At 39.0% G+C, this 20,470-nt stretch overlaps 2 protein-coding genes across 3 annotated transcripts in view; one reads left to right on the plus strand and one right to left on the minus strand.

Moving 5' to 3' along the window:
* The window catches only part of CDC40 (cell division cycle 40), a 53,738-nt gene extending 46,637 nt beyond the window's left edge, over window positions 1-7,101 (plus strand). Inside the window, exons 13-15 of the mRNA XM_034991802.1 lie at window positions 2,648-2,724; window positions 4,196-4,340; window positions 5,561-7,101. Of these exons, the coding sequence (XP_034847693.1) occupies window positions 2,648-2,724; window positions 4,196-4,340; window positions 5,561-5,738 (400 nt within the window). The 3' untranslated portion in view covers window positions 5,739-7,101. The remainder of the gene's footprint in view (window positions 1-2,647; window positions 2,725-4,195; window positions 4,341-5,560) is intronic.
* METTL24 (methyltransferase like 24) overlaps window positions 1-20,470 on the minus strand; it is a 155,173-nt gene that overhangs the window by 40,864 nt on the left and 93,839 nt on the right. Inside the window, exon 5 of one of the 2 annotated variants that reach the window (XM_034991804.1) lies at window positions 17,245-17,373. In XM_034991804.1, coding sequence (XP_034847695.1) covers window positions 17,245-17,373 — 129 coding nt within the window. Of the gene's footprint in view, window positions 1-15,645; window positions 17,374-20,470 lie in introns of those variants that run through there. The other variant, XM_034991803.1, reaches the window with a different exon arrangement.

Below are 20,470 nucleotides of genomic sequence, written 5' to 3' on the forward strand. Positions count from 1 at the left end.
TATAGTTGGGTCTCGTTTTTTGTTTTTTGTGTTTTTTTTTTTTTTATCCATTCAACTAACTTGTGTCTTTTGTAAATTTAGTCCATTTACATTTGAGGTAATTACTGAGAGGTCTGGACTTTTTACTAGTGCTATTTTGTTCATTGTTTTCTGGTTATTTATAGTTCCTTTGTTCCTTTCTTTCTTCCTCTCGTCCTTTGTGATTTGATGATTTTCTATAGTAGCATGGTTTGATTTCTTTCTGTTTCTCTTTCATGTCTCAATGATAGGTTTTTGCTTTGTGGATACCATGAGGCTTACATAAAACATGCAGAACTCGCATTCTTATTCATATGGCTAGATAGTTAGATGGATGAAGGGTCTGGTGGGGAAAGAAGATAACTTGGATCCAGTTTGATTAGTCAGAAGGAAACGTGAGGATCAGTCTTGCTATAGAGACAAGTAGGAAGCAAAACCAACTCAGGATCCCTGGAGCTATCCTTTACCAGGTACAGCCGTTCCTGAAAGTGATTACTAGTGTTACTGGCAGCTTGCAGAAAGGGAGGCCCTGACCACCTCAAAGTGAAAACTGACCCCAGCAATAGGAAAATTCTTATTACTAGGACCTTCACACAGGTGGTGTTTGCCAAACTTTTACACCCCGTGCCTGCTAAGAGTAGCACAATGATACAAGAAAACAAACTAAAGGAAACTTGGTTGTAAAGGAGAATAAGAGATTATAATTAGATACTGAACAGCCTATGGTAATGCTGATTGGCTAAATTCATGAGATGTCATAGACATGTTTTCTCCCAAAGGTATTTATTATGTTAAAATATTTTTAGAAGAAAATTTGACAGATGTTGACCCTACTGTTTATCTTTTATCTTTAAAATTTCATAGATTTTTATCAAAGTTTTTTTCAGTGATTTCAAAATTTCCAGACTGAAGATTATATGTAAGATATAAGTTACTAGCTTATTTATGGAATTACAGGTTCTAATTAGAAAACAATGTTGTGTTTATTAAATATAAATATGCCGGGACGCCTGGGTGGCTCAGTCCGTTAAACGTCTGCCTTCGGCTCAGGTCATGATCCCAGGGTCCTGGGATCGAGTCCCACATCAGGCTCCTTGCTCAGCGGGGAGCCTGCTTCTCCCTCTGCCTGCCGCTCCCCCTGCTTGTGCTCTTTCTCTCTCTCTCTGACAAATAAATAAATAAAATCTTTTTAAAAAAATAAATAAATATAACTATGCATAGCAGACATTTTCACTAGCAATAACAATGTTCATAGAGTGTTCAGACCCATTTCTTGTTCTAGAGCTCATTGTACCAAGAGTCCTTGAAATAAGAGATCTGCATACATTTTTTTTGTTTACTTTTAGGAAAACATTGATCTGAACCTAGACTATGGTTAATTTAGAAATGCTCTTATGTTTTAATCTGTTATTGATTATTATTGGCTAATAATTTTATATGAGGAGGGAAAAACAGTTGAACCTTTTTCAGACTGAGGTTCTTTTGAGTACATTTGGGTCATTTTGAATGTCAATTCTCATTGGTACTTTAGAGAAGTATAAAGGGTTGGAGATTTGATAAATGATATTGTTCCCCAGGTTACACCTAAAAATACTTTCTTCTAACCAAGACCCTCATAGAAGTTTTTTTCTAGTCATTTGCTTCTTCTGGATGAGTAGATAGATGGATAGAGAAAATCCTTACTTAAAGGCAAATAATTACTATAATTATTGTTATCATTTCCTAATTAATCAAAGTTTTGGAACTTGAACCATAGTTAGAAATTGATATTGCTGCTTTATATTCTGTGTTATTCATCAGATTACATTTTCCACATGTTACTCTGTAAAAAAAAAACAAACAAACATTTCTGGTCACTCATGAAAAGCCACAAGACCAAAATTGTTCAGAATTACTAAAAAGTTTATCATGGAGAATATTAAAAACAAAAAGGCATTTGGAACTTTTCATGGTTCTAGATTTAGGTGACTAGTGTTGGATTTTTGTTGTGTTTGTTTTATTCTTTGTGTCACTCATATAAGAATTTCTTTAATGCATTTTTCTCCTGCACCATACACACTGAGAATAATAGATGTCCAGGTACCAAGCACTTAATCTCTCTTACCCATCCAGAAATCTCATTACTTCAGGATGGGTTCTGCCTGCTTGCAGATCCCTGTACAGCTTCGCCTACTATCCCCTTGCACTGCTTAAGGCTCTTTAATCCTCTCACCTGCTTGCAGTTAACCAGTTAAGGCTGAAACTGGCAGGTAAACTAAGAGTACCTCCCTCCCTGTAGGCTTTGCCTCAGACATCTTGCGCCTGCCTACATCGTACATTTTTAGATGAGTTTATTGTCAGAGAACTTCAGTCACAGACTTTTTAACATAAAGGCCAAAGTTTAAGTCAAATAGAGTTGGAAAACTAAATCACTAACACTGTTATAATTATCACGGAAAGGCATTTGTGAAGTACAAGATTTGTAATAAGCAACGGGATGCCATTTTGTGATTTTTCTTCCCCCAGGAAGTTTCATGAAAAGTTTGTTAAATATATAATTTCAAGAATATCTCTTTGGTTTCAGAGATAATTCTTCTGAAGGTACTTTTTAAAACTTACTTAATTCTGATAAGCTGTTTTTAAATTTTAGGGATATCCCTGTGGATTTCAAGTATATAGCAGAGCCCAGTATGCACTCCATGCCTGCGGTGACTTTGTCTCCAAATGGTGAGTGAGTAGGTAGAATGTGGTTCTAAATGAGCCTCTAAGACAGAGTGTGATTTCTGTATTCAAAAGAACTTTGGCCTTTTCCTCCTAGGGGAAGTCTGTCACAGGGCCATACTTGTATAAGGAAACCTTTCCAATATTAGAAATAGTCACTGGTTTTCCTCTGTGAGTCACCTCACCCATTCTCTTGTTTTTAAAAATAATAATAATAATTAACAGTGAATTGCAGCTCACATTGACGGAACATCTAAGGATTTCCACCTGAGGATCAGGTTTTTTTTTTTTTAAAGAATTCTCCTTCCAACAGAATCATGTTCAGTCATTTAGTGATTTATTGTGAGCTCTTTTTCTTTCAGAGGAGAGAAATTTTGATCTGGTTCCCCATAATAAGAATACTTTAGCTTCTCAGGCAAAATAAAAAAGATAAATCCATCTACTACTGTTTTCTGTTCAAAAGTGCATTGCCTTCTAAGTACAAAGTAATTTGTACTACAGATATCCTGAGAGTATACCGATAGAATTGTAGCTCTGCATGAGGGTATTAGAGTAGAGGGGCTGATGTTTGGGCAACACTGTCCTCAAAGCCCAGCTCCTGTGAGTGTGGAGCAAGGAAGAGGAGGCAAGAAATAGTTTGCTGTTCCACCGAGGCATCTGCCACCGGCAAATCGGTGATCATTTTTGTCAAGTACCCTATGATTTTTATGAGAAGAGCAACCTAACCGGGTCCTATTTTGATAATGACCGCATTGAATACTGTCACATTTGTCTCTCTGTATCTACACTTTATGTGGTATGTTTTTACGCTACCCATTACAAATATTGTGCTCATCTTGAACAAGGCTATTTACCCTCTCAGACTGAATATTGTTAAGAGCATTCCCTTAGTTAATAATGTCTGCAAGTACATCGGATGCAAGAAGATACCACAGTTCAGGCTCTAGAGACTTTGGTGAATCTTGGGAAGATAAAAGCAATTTGGCCTTTCAGTAACAGTTCCGATAATTTTTTAAATCATATCTCTTTTTTTTGTATGGTTTTATTTAATAATCCTAGGTTTTCTCACCTAGTGTTAATCTTTCCTTTTTCCATAATTAACACAGATAAGTCTCTTTTCCCCAATGGTTCTCTTGTCTGTACTTACTCCAAATTAATTTCATTTCATGAAATTTTACTTAAGTTCTGTTAATGCTGAACTCAGAATTTCTGTATATCCTTATTCAAACAAAAAAAGCTTTTATATGAAGAGTGCTCAATGATACGGGATTATTCGAGCAAAATCCATTACTTCTTTATATATAAATCCCTCTTGTCAGTGACAGATTTGTAACACTTTACAAACGGTATGGTAAATTCATTTTCCTATTATTATAAAGCAATTGGGAACAAAAGAATATTAATGTCTGAACATATTTAAAATAGTCATTTTGAATTCCAGTCTTGCTCTCATAGGTCTCCTTTATTGAATTTACAGGGAAATGGCTAGCATGCCAATCAATGGACAACCAAATCTTAATTTTTGGAGCACAGAACAGATTTAGATTGAATAAGAAAAAAATTTTTAAGGGCCATATGGTAGCGGGTTATGCTTGTCAGGTGGACTTTTCACCGGACATGAGGTAAGTTTAAATCTTCTCTTATGTTCTCGTATTCAAATGTGGTGACATAAACTAATGGCATACGAATAATAACACTTTAAAAAAAATCACTGCCGGGCGCCTGGGTGGCTCAGTCGGTTAAGCGTCTGCCTTTGGCTCAGGTCATGATCCCGGAGTCCTGGGATCGAGTCCCACTTCGGGCTCCCTGCTCGGCAGGGAGTCTGCTTCTCCCTCTCCCACTCCCCCTGCTTGTGCTCTTCTGTCTATCTCTCTGTCAAATAAATAAATAAAATCTTAAAAAAAAAAAAAAATCACTGCCACATATGTAATCTCACGATAACTGTGCAGATTGTCACAGTGCCTGATGGAAAGACAAGAATAAGTTATGAAAACTACATTTGACTTTTTTAAGTTCTTCAGTGGGTCTCTTTATCTTGCTTAGTCCTGTGCCCTTTAACCACGTCATAAGTTCCTGTCTATACGGGCTATGCCTTATTTTCTCTCTGCTTTTCTCACAACGCTTGGAGGACTGTAATCGCTATGTGGCTGTGATTAAACACTGGCAGAATTAATTCTGTATTGCAGTGTTGACATTAACAACTTCACTGCAGCTTTTCTGTGGTGAGACCTCAAATCCAGCTCTTGACTCTTTCTAGGCTGCACTGTATTCGTGAAGCCCTATAGATAGAGTCTTTCTATGAGTGAAACTCTGCATTCATTCCCCCATTCTTAGCTAAAATATGTAGGTAGAAGTAATCCAGAAATCTCTGTAACCTTGTATGTTTAGGCTGGGATTTGTACCTTAGACTCCTACGAGTCAGTCTTAGACAGTTTCAAAGGACGTTGAAACCAGAAAATAATTATGAAGGTGGTCAAGTCTAACTACGGTAGAATGGGTGTTCCCAGGCTCTGTGGGAGGCTGGTTCCCCTACCCTGTTTCTGACGGTCTAAAGAGTGACTTATTACTGCTTTTATTGTGGCCCCTGGGTTTCCCAACCTTCCTGGTTAATACATTTTTTTTACTCACAGATTGGTAGCTCAATGGGGAGATTTTTTTGATAGAAGTTTAAATTATAGACTGCTTTGTGCTCTACCTTGTTAATTCTCACTGAGTATTGTATATTCACATTGACTTTGTTGTTGTTGTTGTTACTGTGAAAAGGATAAACTCTCTGTTCCTTACACACTTTGTCCGTTTAAGGTGTTTGAACAATTTGAATTTATTTCTCTTCCCATTCTAGCTATGTGATTTCAGGAGATGGAAATGGAAAATTGAACATCTGGGACTGGAAGACCACCAAACTCTACAGTCGATTTAAAGCTCACGATAAAGTGTGTATAGGTGCAGTGTGGCATCCACATGAAACATCTAAAGTCATAACATGTGGTTGGGATGGGCTCATTAAGTTGTGGGATTAACGAGATTAGTCCTTAGCTAGGGTCGTTTTTGGTCCACGTTCATATTTAACTATATTTAATTATTAAATGTGTTGGATGACAACTTGATTTACAGATTATGATTGCCTTACATGGCCTTATGAAGTTGACCCAATGTTTAAAAATACATATATATTTTTTGTAAATTTGGCTCATATAATTTCATTGGCAACTTCATTTTGTTCTTTATAGATATTATTTATACGGAGAATGACCATTGACTTTCTATGTGGTGAGTAGTTGTTGGCAGGCAGTTTGGGTTTACCCCCCTTGACATACTGAAAGGATCTCTCTGGAGTTGAGGAAGAATCCCTGGTGGATTTGGTGTTTTAAAGGAGGTAATACAATTAATGACAAATAATTCTGAAAGGCACCATGTTTACCTAAGCTTCAACAAAAAGGGAAGTAAGGACCAGGGACGATGTTATTTAATGTGAATCTGAAAGAAGGTAAAACCACCCACAATTACTGTTCCCATTATTTTGGTGGGTCAAGTTCAGATCTTTTGGATTCAGGAGTTCTATTTTTTATGACATATATCGTATGTTTACTTTAAGCCAGCAATCTTCTCTGACTGCAGCATTCCTCTAACTATTAAACAATGGAAAATAAACAGTCCAGAGTTGTTTCCTTGGCTTTCTTCCCAATCAGTATAGATAGGACTATATATAAGCAGAGAATTATGTTATTTTGAAGGTGAAACTCAAGAGAATTGAGTCAAGACTTTGAGTTTTATTTGTATTTACTATCTGTAAGGACCTGGCTACACTTCCAGAAATCAGGGTCTCCTAGGTCATCGATTCACAGATGTTACTACTGAAATACTCCTCATAGGAGCTAGGGTATGAGGGCATCGTCCAAAATGTCAACTTGTAATTTCTTTGAAGTGGTGTGTTTTATCTTTAAAATTATTCTGATTTTGCTTATGAATATATGCAACAGAACTTTTTAAAGATTAGAAAAATTTTTAACTTCTTTCCAAATCTTTGAATAAAATTGACACTCCAGAAAGATGGCTATGGTTCCCCTCTTTGAGAAGCAATAACTGGTTGGTTTAAAAAAAAAAAAAAAGTTTAAGAACTTCAGATTATGAAATCAAGATAGTAGCTAACAGCACTTTGGTTGACAAGCCGTTTCTCCTGTTTTACTACAAATCTCTGTAAGATATTTGAATATTTGAATGTGCTTTGAAATATTTCAGTACCATGCTTCAAAACATTGGTTCATAAGCTGCTCAGAGTGCCAACTTGGAGAACAAAATCATGTTGAATGTTGATATCCTAAGGGCATTAGCTCTGAGCCCTGGACTGTCAATAGCAATTCATGCTTCTAGTGCTTAGAACTTCCATTTTTAAAAATTAATTTTTAAAAAGGCCTGGTATAGATGACCTGGCACTATGGCCACATATAAATAAATAGAAGATAGAAAAAGAGAATTAAAAAATGGTAAGACACGTTATTTTGGGGGCACACAGACACGCAAAGAAATGAGAATGCTCTGCCTGGCTGCTGCCTTTCTGTATCTGCCTGCCGGCACGAGTAGCTGCACTTCCTGAAGAGGGAGGAGGAGTTCACAGAATACCTTTTCTTTCGTCCCAAACCACTGGTTTTAACAAATGTGAATGATTGAAATGTAATGGGACAGAAAGAATTAATCATACATTTAAACTATCTCGTTCAGCATCAGTATTGTATATGTTACAAATCATAATTTCTAAATCTGGTTTTATTTTATTGTGTTTTTGACTGTTTCTAAACTAAACTGTACATAAAAGTTGTCTCTTTTTAAAAAAAAGATCATATTTTTAAATAAAGCATTTTTTCTAGAAAGTGTTATCAAAATTTTCATTCTTAGTCTTAAGTCTTAACTGTTGAGACAACAAATTAAACCATCTGCAGATTTTAAATGAGTCATTTTTATTTTATGGGGAGAAATGATGCTTTAGAGGTGGGGGTGATATATTAATATGGTATGTTAATGGGTTTATTCTAGTTAACTAACAAAAATACAGGGCATCGCGCTGAGAGCACACAGATTAAGTCTAACACATTCTGTATTTGTTCACTTAGTGGTGGCACTGAGTTAGGATTGCACCCATTTCAGAGTACACAAATGAGTGGGGTTCTTTTCCAGCTTAAAAAAGTCTCAAGATCATGTTGTTACTGGAATTAAGTGGTTACCTTCTGGCCCCTTTTCCCCACTGCAACCTTCTTATGACACCCAGGACAGATTTCCTTCCTAAAGGTTAGAATAAAAGTGATGCTTTACTGAAAGTTTTAATCAAGCAAATATTTAAATACTGAAGGACAAACTGGGAATATTTTGTCCTTATAAGGAGATAGTTTTAAGATAAGGAACAGGGAATAGCATCAAACAGGCACTTCTCTAAGTAAAAAAGTATAGAGTGATTCTTGACGATGCATCATGAGGCTGGTCGATGTCCTTACTAGCATGTTTATAAATTACCCGAAGGAAAATAATGACAGTGAAATATTAAACTCTTGAATGACAGCCGTAAGGATTGAGCACTAGTAAAGATTATAGAAGGCTTTCCTTGAAGAACGGTGTTCCTCGGCACAGACTGAGAGCCATCTGCACCAGAATCACCCAGAGATGGTGTTGCTCACTGAGATACAGAAGAGAAGAAAACAGAGTTAGTTGGAGGAGCCATAACGAATTCAGGTATGGGGAAGGCATGTGCGAAGGGCCATCCAGGTCCACGTATCCAGCAGCAGTATTCAGTTTGGGTCTCAGGGTGAGACCTAGGGAACGCCAATGCTGTGTGCCATCAAAGATGCATGTTTTCCATGTTTTGACATCTCTGAAATGAGGGCTATGTCTTAAAGTCAGTGATGTGTCATGGTTTAATTGGCAGCATTCTCTCTTAGTGGATCATACAGTAATCGATGAAAGATAGTAGAAATAAGGCAAGTGCCAAGGGACCTACGAAGGAGAAGAGGTGATCCAATAGAAAGAGCCACAGCACGTGGCTCAAATTCATGAGAGCCCATGAATTTTCAGAGAACACCCGTGTTCTCAAATGTTCATTTGATCAATGGGTAAGTAAAATGAATGAATGAACAAAAAATTGCAACTAAGAAATATATATTTATATTAATATATATTTGTATATTAATGTGAATATACAAAAATATGTGTATATTCATTCACTGGGTCAAACTCAGCACTTTGAGCAAGATCCCTGGTTGATAGACACACTAAGAATGAGAATCAGTGCAGTAGAGTCTATCTTGAGTATTTCAGAAATGGCACTGTTTAGTACACATAGGAGAAATTTTGATAACCAGAAATAAATACATGCATGTGTGCATGTATTTACATGCATTTATGTATTGTGTAAATACATGTATTTATGTATTGTAGGTTTGTGTGTATATATATACACGCATGTATGTATGTGAAGATATATATGTATATACATTTTCTATATTTCTATGTTCATAATCACTTTATTAATTGTAGAAACAGCTATCTCAACCTAAACACTGCCATTTTCTCTGGAACTTAAGGGAAAAGCCATCGCAACTTGCAACCAGAGTCCTTAGAGTGGCTTTATTTTTAGTGACAAAGAGAGAACTCCTTTGCTTGCACAGCTTCCTGGAACTGCAATCACAATCTTTAGGGGAATTTTCTAGCTCCCCACATCCTATTCTCCACCCTTCAGCTTTTGAGATCTGAGGGACTAACTCAAATCTCAAACATTTTTTAAGTACATGTCCCAGGACAGTGCTAATAGAAAATGTAAGCCATGTGTGTAACTTTTTTTCATGTGTACAATTTTTAACTTTCTAATGGCCACATTAAAAAAAACCAGGGTATTAATTTTAATATATTTCATCTAATGAAATATATCCAAAGTATTATTTCAACATTCAGTTATTTTTTTTAAAAAGGTTGATTTAGGGATGGCTGGGTGACTCAGTTGGTTAAGCGTCTGCCTTCGGCTCAGGTGATGATCCCAGGATCCTGGGATTGAGTCCTGCATCAGTCTCCTTGCTCGGTGGAAAGCCTGCTTCTCCCTCTGCGTGCCGCTCCCCCTGCTTGTACTCTCATGCTTTCTATCTCACTCTCTCTCTGGAAATAAATAGAGCGTGAGCTGGCAGGGAGGGGCAGAGGGAGAGGGAGAGAGAGAATCTCAAGCAGACTCCCCGCTGAGCACGGAGCCTGATGTGGGGCTCGATACCGAGACCCAGAGATCATGACCTGAGCTGAAATCAAGAGTCAGCAGACGCTTAACTGAGCCACCCAGGTGCCCCTCAATTATCTTTTAAATAAATATTTTACTTTCCTCATACTAAGTCTTTGAAATCTGGTGTATATTTCACACATAACAGCATTTCTCAATTTAGACACTAAATATTCATCAGATATTTTACCTGTTTCACACCAAGTCGATTTACATGCCCAAGTTGTTGCAAATATATCTGAGTTTTCTAATAATTGAATCAGGTAGAAGTTTTTAAATTTAAGCTACTTAAAATTCAGTTCCTCAGTCATATTAGCCACATTCTAAGTGTTCAATAGCAACCTGCAGCTAATGACTGCCATATTACACATAATAGGTCTAGCACCACTTTTTACACCCATAGCTCAAATATTCAACTTTACTGCTTCATCTTCAGACTACTCAAAATACGTTAAGAATATAAATTTTTCTGTGCTACGTTTTGGGTAGTTTCCTCAGGTATATCTTTCAGTTTGCTTTGCAGTCTCCTCAGCTGTATTGCTTAATCCATTAAATCTGTTCCAATGACTTTCCTTTTATGGAAGGTCTAGTTATACTTTTTTATATTTACCTGTTCTTCATATATCATTTAAGGTTTCTTATATAGTCTTTTATGCCTTTTCTTTTTAAGATTTTATTTATTTATTTATTTGATAGAGACAGCGAGAGAGGGAACACAAGCAGGAGGGGTGGGAGAGGGAGAAGCAGGCCTCCCACGGAGTAGGGAGCCCGATGCGGGGCTCGATCCCAGGACCCTGGGACCATGACCTGAGCCGAAGGCAGACGCTTAACGACTGAGCCACCCAGGCGCCCGTCTTTTATGCCTTTAATCATTTTAAACAATTTATATTATACTTTAAGACTTGTTATGTCAAGTTCTTGGGCTGAAAACCCCGCGTTTATTGTGTATGTCAACTCTACCTCATGGTGGGCCACTTCCTTGTCAGTTGTAACTTTTTGTTAGGAATTCATCTTAAATGGGTCTTGTTTTTTCTTTTTTGAAGAAATCCTTTGTAGCCTGAGTTGAAGAGCCCCTTCACAGTCGTTTTACATCCGTTTCTGCCATATACCCTTATGTATACTCCCTCAGTTTTTTATCTTCATTTCTCAGCTTCTGGTTTTCTTCACCATGAGATGAATATAAAGTCAACTCCGTAAACAGGCCAGAGGTTTCAGATTCTCATGGGAAACTTTTAGTTCCTCCCAGAGCTACAGCAAGGATAGGCTTTCTTGTGCTGGGGGTGGGGATGAGGGAGGGAGGGAGGATTTTTAGGACTCTTGCACTGAGGTAATGGAGCACTCCCAGGGTCCCACTGTGCAAGTGTCTCCATGCCGATCCTTTCCCCCCACACAGCCTTATCTCCAGTGCTTTCGGCCTCTAGCACCACTGATACACTAAACTCCTAGGACTGCTGCAGAGTAGCTTCCTGCTCTACCTACCTGTCTGGTTCTAGGCTCCCTCTGAGCTTTGTGTGTCTGAAGATTTTTCTTTCTTGGGCATTCAGCCATACATATAAATGTATATGTACACACGCTCACACATGCACATACAGAAGGATCGCCGTAGATACACATACTTAATCTAGTATCTTCAGATGGTGCCACTTTGTTAGGATATTCTGTAAACAGATGTATAAACCAGTACAGTCTGAAACATTCCAGTTTTTAGAACCCTGTGAGTTTAAGCTGTTCTCCAAAGAGGTACTTGGCCTGAGGGCACTTCATTTGATTGGAGAACTATCATCACAGATTCCTCTTTTATTTCAGGCCTTTTCTTCTGAATAAGCACATCATTTGGATTCTTGTGAATTTATCCTAAGGCTTCCCTTTATAGCACACAAATGAAGAAATTGCCCTACCACTGTCTAAGCCATCTCTAATCACAAAAATCTTAGAATAATGAGATCTTCAAGCAAGAAGAAACCTTAGACATCAAATATTCCAACCTAAGATAAGCAACTAGGCAAATAAAGGTGGTGATTCGCTCGATGCCACACAGCTAGTCAGCAGCAGCAGCAAAATCTTTCTCCTTCCATCCTACTCTTCTGCCTCCTCCACATAATGCGACTTAGTTGTGTATTTTTTGAACTGTCAGATTTGTGGCATAATCTTTGTAGCTTCCAGCTTGCGCTCTCCGAGTTAGATAGTTCAAAAGAAACACTCAGCTACAGAGACTGTGTTTGTTTCATCCTTTAGTAAAACAGAACCTAGCGAAAGACATTCTTTTGGCCTCTTCCGTTAGAGTTGGGCCCCATAACTGTGCCCACAGGAATGTTGTTTGTTTTAAGAAGCATTAGTTGGGGTTTTTTTCTCAAAGATTTATTTATTTGAGAGAGAGAGAGAGAGAGAATCTCAAGCAGACTCTGCTGAGCAGGGAGTCTGTCACGGGGCTCGAGCCCATGACCCTGAGATCACAACCCTAGCTGAAACCAAGGGTCTGATACTCAACCGACTGTGCCACCCAGACGCCCCACAAAGCATTAATTTTAATGAAACTAGCATTTTTCCATATACTGTTAAACATAAAGTGTGACATTAAGTTTGCCTGATTTAGGGGCACCTGGGTGGCTCAGTCATTAAGCGTCTGCCTTCAGCTCAGGTCATGATCCCAGGGTCCTGGGATCGAGCCCCGCATCGGGCTCCCTGCTCCGTGGGAAGCCTGCTTCCCCCTCACCCACTCCCCCAGCTTGTGTTCCCTCTCTCGCTGTCTCTCTATCTGTCAGAAAAATAAATCTTTAAAAAAAAAAAAAAAAAGTTTGCCTGATTTATTTTCCTTAAGGACAGAAATATAATTATCTAAAGAATTTCAATATTTTCTAAATTTAGGCAGTTTAAGAATACATTGAATCTTTGGGTTATGATTTCATGTGATAAGTAAAGTTCAAATACCTCTTTCAATAAGAAAAAGACATTTTTACATAAAGTTAAATGTGTTCTGAACTCACAAAGAAGCAGCTATTGGCTAATACAAAAAGAATTGTTATTGCTTAAAAGGCAAACATAAACTTATCTCCAGCAGAAAAGAACAATTATATTAATTGAGCCTGGAGGTATTGTTGTGTTGTCAAGAATAATAATCTGTTTTAATGAGGGCTTCACTTTTAATCTGACAAAATATGATGATGAGGCTGGCTCCCTGGTATTAATCCAAGCTTTGCAAAAAACAAACATGTAATACTTAGGAAATCCAAATCTTGTACTGTGTTTACTATATCTAAAATCGTATAGCCAAGACAGAAATAGCTTACATGAATAATTAATTTGTACTAAACACCGTAAACTCATGAATTTACTTTTGTTCTACCCTAATACAGATCAGTGGTCCTTCAGAGAATTCTAACAGACGTTTGTTTACTTCTTCCTGACTTTCTTCATTTTAACATATCAAATAGTTACAAATATTTATATGATAACCTGTTATAGATGCAACAAATACAATCACTCTAAGAGAAGGGGAAAGGGAAATATTTTTTCTTTGACTTCAAACTAAATTGTGACACAGTTTGTGCGAATCTCTTATGTATGTCTTATCCGTCTTTCACCTAAACAGGTTTTTTTAATCATTTGAAGAACATCATTAAATTTATACTTTTAGATTCACATATGAGCATTGCTCTGGTAAGATGAGGCCCATGTATCTGCAGGTCAAAGACTACTTTGAAAACAAAGGAAACACTCCATTTCCAAGTGACTGTGCCCTTTCTAAAACCTAAGAGGAAAGTGCCACATAGTGGGACAAGCCAGGGCCAAGAGCTGCTTCCAGGCCTTGCAAGAACTTTTCTGGCAACCTGAAATATTGACAGAGAAGTCGCTGGGTCCCCCTCTTCTTGCAGGAAGTCTCCATTTGGCAGGCATGTTTTAATTAGATTTTTTTTTTTTAAAGATTTTATTTATTTGACAGAGAGAGACACAGCGAGAGAGGAAACACAAGCAGAAGGAGTGGGAGAGGGAGAAGCAGGCCTCCCGCAGAGCAGGGAGCCCGATGCGGGGCTCGATCCCAGGACTCTGGGATCATGACCTGAGCCGAAGGCAGACTCTTTAACGACTGAGCCACCCAGGTGCCCCTTAAATAGATTATTTAAACTAAACCTGCATGCTACAAAAATGTCCCAACTCTGATTTGCAGGTCTGTTGTTAGTATATTTGTAGTCCCCCCCCCCCCCCCGCCATTTACTAATAAGGAAGCAAAAATACGCCCTTTGGGAGTGGCATCTCACATCTGTTAGAGGCTATTGAGGCGGCCCTGTGGAGGGAAGGGGACCAGCACAGGCTTTGGATCTGAAAGATCGGAGAGGTGGATTCCTACTCTACCATCTACTAGTGGCATCATCTGAATAAGCTATTTAACCTCTCAGGGTTTCCTCACTTGTACAATCGGGAAAACTCCACTTCCTTACGGAGTTCCTGGAGAATGAGGAACCATCTCTGCCCAGTGCTGGGCACAGAGGATGCTCTCGATAGCAGCTCTTGACTTTACCTCTCCCCTGTGTTCTGTTTGTGTTGCTTTTGTGGGGGTTACGGTGGTGCTGGTTCTTGTTTTGCCTTCACAAGCAGGATCTTCCCAAATGGCAGTGCGTGGTACCCCAGACCCTTGCTCGTGGCCTCCACCACTAGTTCTCCACGGGGGATGGCTTTGCCCCCAAGGGGACATTTGACACTGTCTGCAGATGTGTCTGGTTGTCACAGCTGAGTGGGGGAGAGGGAGAGGTGCTCCTGGAATCTAGTGGAGACGGCCAGGGATGCTGCTAAACATTCTACAAGGCACAGAACAGCCTTCCCTCCCCCAACAAGGAATTATCCAGCCCAAAGTGGCAATCTGTGCTGAGGTTAAGAAACCCCAGCCTACACAATAAGCATAATAAATTTCAGAGGCAGGGAAACCATAGCAACAGTCAGGATATTCATCATAAATTTCGAACTATCCATGAAGGGAATGAAGGACAGTCTTAGAAATAAGCATAAAATAAGTACAAAAAACTATTGAACAAGCTGCCTTATAGGTGGGTGTGGGTGGGTGTGTTTGTGATTTATTTTGAGTTTGTCTTTTTTTTTTTTTTAACAGTACAGCCATTCTTGCTTCAGATATATATATATATAGTGTGTGTGTGTGTTTGTGTGTGATGAAGTCAATGTTCTGCACCACCAATCTGGAATAAATGGGGATTTGCCCTGTATAAAAGGGACTTTCAGTGATTCCATCAATCTTCAATCCCCTGAATTAAAAGTCTTAATATGGGCGTGTACGTATCTAAAATCTGAACAGACTGGACACATAAGATTAGAACACTTCATACTTTGGTATACAAGAAGGTTTACCAGGTTTAATGTATAAAAAGGTTTATTGTATATACTTCGGTGTATAAAATTTTGATTAAAAAATAAAAGAGAGAATCTGTGATATAATCCAAGCAGGAACTGGACTAAAGTTAACTTTGTTTTGAAGGCAATACCATGCACACTAAGCATTAAACCACTTCAGAGTTTTTCATGGACCCTTTGTGTTTTTGAGATACCTATGGACACAGAGAGCAACTTAGCTGCTACTTTTTAACTGATTCAAGCTGGTTCTCCCACCCTCAATGACTTTTACTAGTGTACTATGTGTTTTAAAATAAAAAGCTTATTTGTATTTTTAAAAATTCAGAAAGTCTTGTTCCCTTTTGAACTGAAGTGAATAAGATCATCTAACTCTCCTATATTTTGGTTTCTCACTTGATGGCATGGTATTTTCAAACCACTGCAAGAAACAAAAAGCCAGCCCAGGGAACATCTGGGGTAGAAGGAGGTAAAAAACAGGAAGAAGGGATAAAGTCTAGTAGCAACCAGCATTCTACTCTCTCCCCAAATTTCTTGAACCAACAATGGATATATAGTTTTCCTGCTCTCTCATGATGTAAAAAATGCCAGAAAATATACTTAATTTATAATAAGGTAATAACTTGGTTTGTTTTTATGCTATTCAATTGACTTATTTGAAATAGAATTTTTGAAAATCATTTGTGGGGGTAAATATCTAATCCTATAAATAAAAATGATGGAGATCATTTGAACTACTGAGAACCTACATTTTCTGTTTAATTTCTAAAAATACAGAAAGGATTGGTGTTACTAAAACACTATGTAAGCATCCCAGGAAAGAGACAGACTTTGGCTCTCAGGCCATGGTCTTCTAACAAATGCCAACTGGCAGTAGAGAAAAACTCACTTAATCCTTGACATAATGTATCAAAAAAAAAAAATTTGACAGGATAGGCAAGGCTGTGGTTGGGAAGTCAGGTCTGAAGTCAGTGGAGGCAACAGCAAAGACACCCAGATTCTGCTTTGTGCTTGGTTTCATAGGAACAGAAGGGGATTTAAGGCTGAGTCTGAAAAGAATCCTGAGTTGAGGTTCTGCATAGTCTAGGCTTTTAAGCTCGGTGACAGAATTTGGTGCGTCTGAGTCCCCAGAAACCAGAACCAGGGGTGATTATAAAGCCACAGCATGGCCTCAGCAAAGGCTGAGGAGGAATGACTGAAATCTACAAGGTCCTAAAGAATGTCATTGACCAGGTGAACAAGAAAAACCCTGAAAGAGGGGAGTGACAGTCAAAGGAAAGGCCCTCTTTTAAACAGTAAGCTACAAACTTAAGAATCTCATCAACTCAGTAAAAATGGAAATGTTAGGTAATTTCTTCCTCATGTTGGTGAATTCATAGATTTTAGATGCATAATGAATTTTAGGGAACACAGATAAGTGGAGGGTTATCTTCCCAGTTAAAACGAAGAAGGACAAGCATCCCCGCTCTGTCGGAGGCAAACAGGAGAAAGGCCCAGGCTTTGGGCAGATGGAGATGGACTCCTGTGGCACTCCGGTGTCCATCCCATCCACAGGTCTTAACCGTGTCCCTACCACAGGGTAGGTGCCGGGCTACTGCACTACAAAGGCGCTAACACAACCCCCCCCCACCCCACCCCACCCCCGCCCGGAGCAGCTAACAGGCTCGCGGGAGGAGACTGGACAAGGACACGCCTCATTCTGAAGTTATTTCCCGGAGTTCTCCATGAGGTCCTGCATCCTAGGTCCATCTTGTATTCACCCAACTCAGAGTGTAACAGCTACTTGCATTGAAAATGTCTTTCTTCAGGAACAGCTGGGGTTTAGATAAATCTCTGTAACTATGAAAAAGCCTGAAACCCTTTAGTTCTAACTCTTTGAGGAGGCTGTACCAGAATCGCACGACACTGCTGTCCCCACCACTGACCTCAAACCCGGGCCAGTGGAGATGAATCTCAAAGGTGAGCTGTCCAATTTGTTCCAGGACATCTTCCAGAATAAGATTTTCTAAAACTTTCCATTCTGCACTCTCCAGATCTGCTTTGAGAACATCAATCTGTAACAAAATGATGCAACGAGATTAGCAGATTCAATAAACGTTGTTAAAAATACCATCTTGACATCAGGAGCATCGCTGTATAACTAACGACCTCCTACAAAAGCAGAATGTTTCAGATTTTAGAGCTAGAGGTCTTTTTCAATGGCCACTAATGACATGAGTTTCTAACCTCACTCCACACCAAATGTTAATACACAAATAATGAAATGCCAGTCGGAAATCATAAAGGACCCTCCTACTTTCTGCCCAATGGGAACGGATGCCTGAGAAGGAGATGCTGGGGCATGTGTTTCATGGAGCTGCATGCCCACAGCCTCTCCCCGACAGCCCAGACTCTGCTCACAGGAACCCAGCCATGTCAGGACAGCACGGTGGCCCATAGGGAGGCCCGGACAGAGGGCCGCCGTCTGCCGGGACCACCTCACAACCCTCAGCCCCCTCCAACTTCTCAGGACTGGAAGCCAGGGAGAGTTCTCAGGTATCTGAATATTAGACTTGTAAAAAAAAAAAAGATTATTATCCCATGATTTCTTTTAACAGTATACACCAGCACAGCATCCTAAAGCGGGGGAAAAAAGGCAACACCATTCTCTGTTCGTTTAATGAACCTAAGTTCACACTCTAGGTAAGATGAAATATAGGGAGGAGAGATTTTGCAATTAATTAAGAGAATCAGCTCATTTTTGCTGGCTTTGCTATTAGAATAACAGAACCCCAAATGCCTCCAGAAAGCAATGAAAGCTAATTACTTACTGAGCGCTTGTATGCGCCTGGCACCATGCAAAGTGCTTAGCTTGCAATATCCCTTTACTCCTCTCAACAATTCTGCAAGGCTAATTCTGTTGCTATCCCTGTTTGAAGTTTAGGAAACCAGACTCAGAGAGTAACCTATCCCCAGTCACACAGCTGGAGAGGCAGTGGTGACATGTGAACTGAGTCTGTCCACATGGCCCATGTTCTAACCCACTACACGATGCTGACTCCCCATAAACCACAAGACGAAAAATGGTAACTCAGATTCCCTAAAAGGCTTTTGGTTTAGAAAATAAAGTGCCATTAGAGAGTGAATAAGGCCCCGTGAGTAGAAGTCTTGTTATCAGTATCCCCAGTTTACATTTGCAGAGCAGTTTACATCTTACAGAATTACTTTCTACATACATCATCTCAGCGAAACAGCCCTATGTGCAGATGAGGCCTTGGTAAAAATGACTTTGGGCTGCCGATATTGCTTGTGTGATTTCAGAGTTGGGTGGAGGAGAAGATGGGTAGGATTTAGACATAACTGCTCCAGGAAAATGGTCCTTGCCCAGTATCCTTACATCCCAAGGGAGATGCCTTCTTTCACTGTCTTGCCTTGGACAGTAGCACCTTATGGTCCACCAGGGAAAGAGTGATGGTAACACCCCAAGAATACCAAGAGGCCTCAGAATCATCTAGATATCTGTAAACTAGCCTGTCCAAACTCAAAAGAGAAAAAGTAAAATGAAAAACAAAACAAAAGACTTTCTTTTCTGAAAGGAACCAAAGGCAGATTCTATGCAAACATGCACAAGGCACAAGGCTAAGATAATTTTTGTGAATTGGACACAAAAAAATTAACTCACTTTTTTTTTTTTCATCTCTGCAGCCCTGCCACTTTCTTGACTTTGTTTAATCATTGAAATTTTAAGCAGAATATTCTTGAATTGGGGTAATTAAACTGCCAAAAGAAGTATGTATTTAAAACTTTACAAAATTGTCTAGTTAGTACAGAAAATAGCCAAAACTCAAAATCAACATTTCATGTCAATTGACATAGTTAAGAATTTTTTAAAATCCTTATAGATGTATTTCTACCATGGTTTTCTGTGAGTTCACATGTTGAATGTGATCAATACATCAAACTATTAAGGGACAGGGCAAAGTTAATCAGCCTGCAACTGACCTAAAAACTACACTGGTGAATATAGAGGAATATATGTTTCATATTTTTTTCCAAACATTTTTAAAATAAGCTATCAATCAGAAGTTATGAGCAACAGAAAAAAAACAAATTAGGATAAATCATAGTAAATATATGCTTACTGTGAAAATCCAATTTCACTTACAAAATGTTGTCCTATCGAAAGAGCAGAAAGTATTTTCAAATACAACCATATTGCCAACCCCTTTTGATTCCAATGACTGGAAATTCTCCACTTCAATCAGAACCGAGTACGTTGATCTAAATCACACGGCCAAGGATGGCGCAGGACCGAGGAGCTCATAAACTTCTTCCCTGACTTCCAGCCTGAAAGCACAGCCAGCCAAATGCTGTGAATAAAACATGGGTTTCTTTCCCTCTGTGCTTTTTCCATTTTCTGTGTTTCAGGATGTTCTCTCACCACAACTATTTTGCAAATGTAATTTCCATTATTACTACATAATGCACCCAATATTATTGTTTGTATAAGGCACTAAACATTTCTGCATCAGGTACACCTCTTTTAAGACTCTAACATCAGTTTTCAACAATCATGGCCCTAAAAATCATTACAAAAAATGATTACATCGGAATAATCAAGCGCCAATCCGAATCCAGTCAGGTTAAATCAGGTTTCTTGAGAAATACAATGAGGTGTTAACTCTGTGTAAACTCTGCAATAATGAAAGACATATTCTTGGGTGGAAGGGTCTCGAAGAAGGTAGATCAAACAACGTATCTGCTACAGTTTCAGAGGCATTAAAAAGGTCCTCCTATCAAAGAGTATCTCCTTTCCCTTGTGCCTGAAATACCCAATAAATCTCCTTTCCCAGAACTTTTTGAGGAAATGAGAATTTTAATTTTAACTGGATTAAGGTGTGAGGCCGTTTGGCAGCCCCCACATCACGGGCACAAGCTTCTGTCTGCATTCACCCACCTGGAACTGCAGAGATGAGAAAAAGGAGGCAAAGGGGCACTGGTCTTTGTGCTAGTTTGCTAGGGCCGCTATTAAAAAGTACCACAAATTGTGGGGCTTCAGCAACACGAATGTACTGTCTCATAGTTCCGGAGGCTACACGTCTGACATCGAGGTGTCCAACAGCATTGGTTCCCCCAAGAGCTACACAGGAGACTTGGTTCTGTGCCTCTCCC

Source organism: Mirounga leonina, unplaced genomic scaffold (genome assembly GCF_011800145.1).
Source record: "Mirounga leonina isolate KUSES-001 unplaced genomic scaffold, KU_Mleo_1.0 Mir_53, whole genome shotgun sequence".
Lineage (NCBI taxonomy): Eukaryota > Metazoa > Chordata > Mammalia > Carnivora > Phocidae > Mirounga > Mirounga leonina.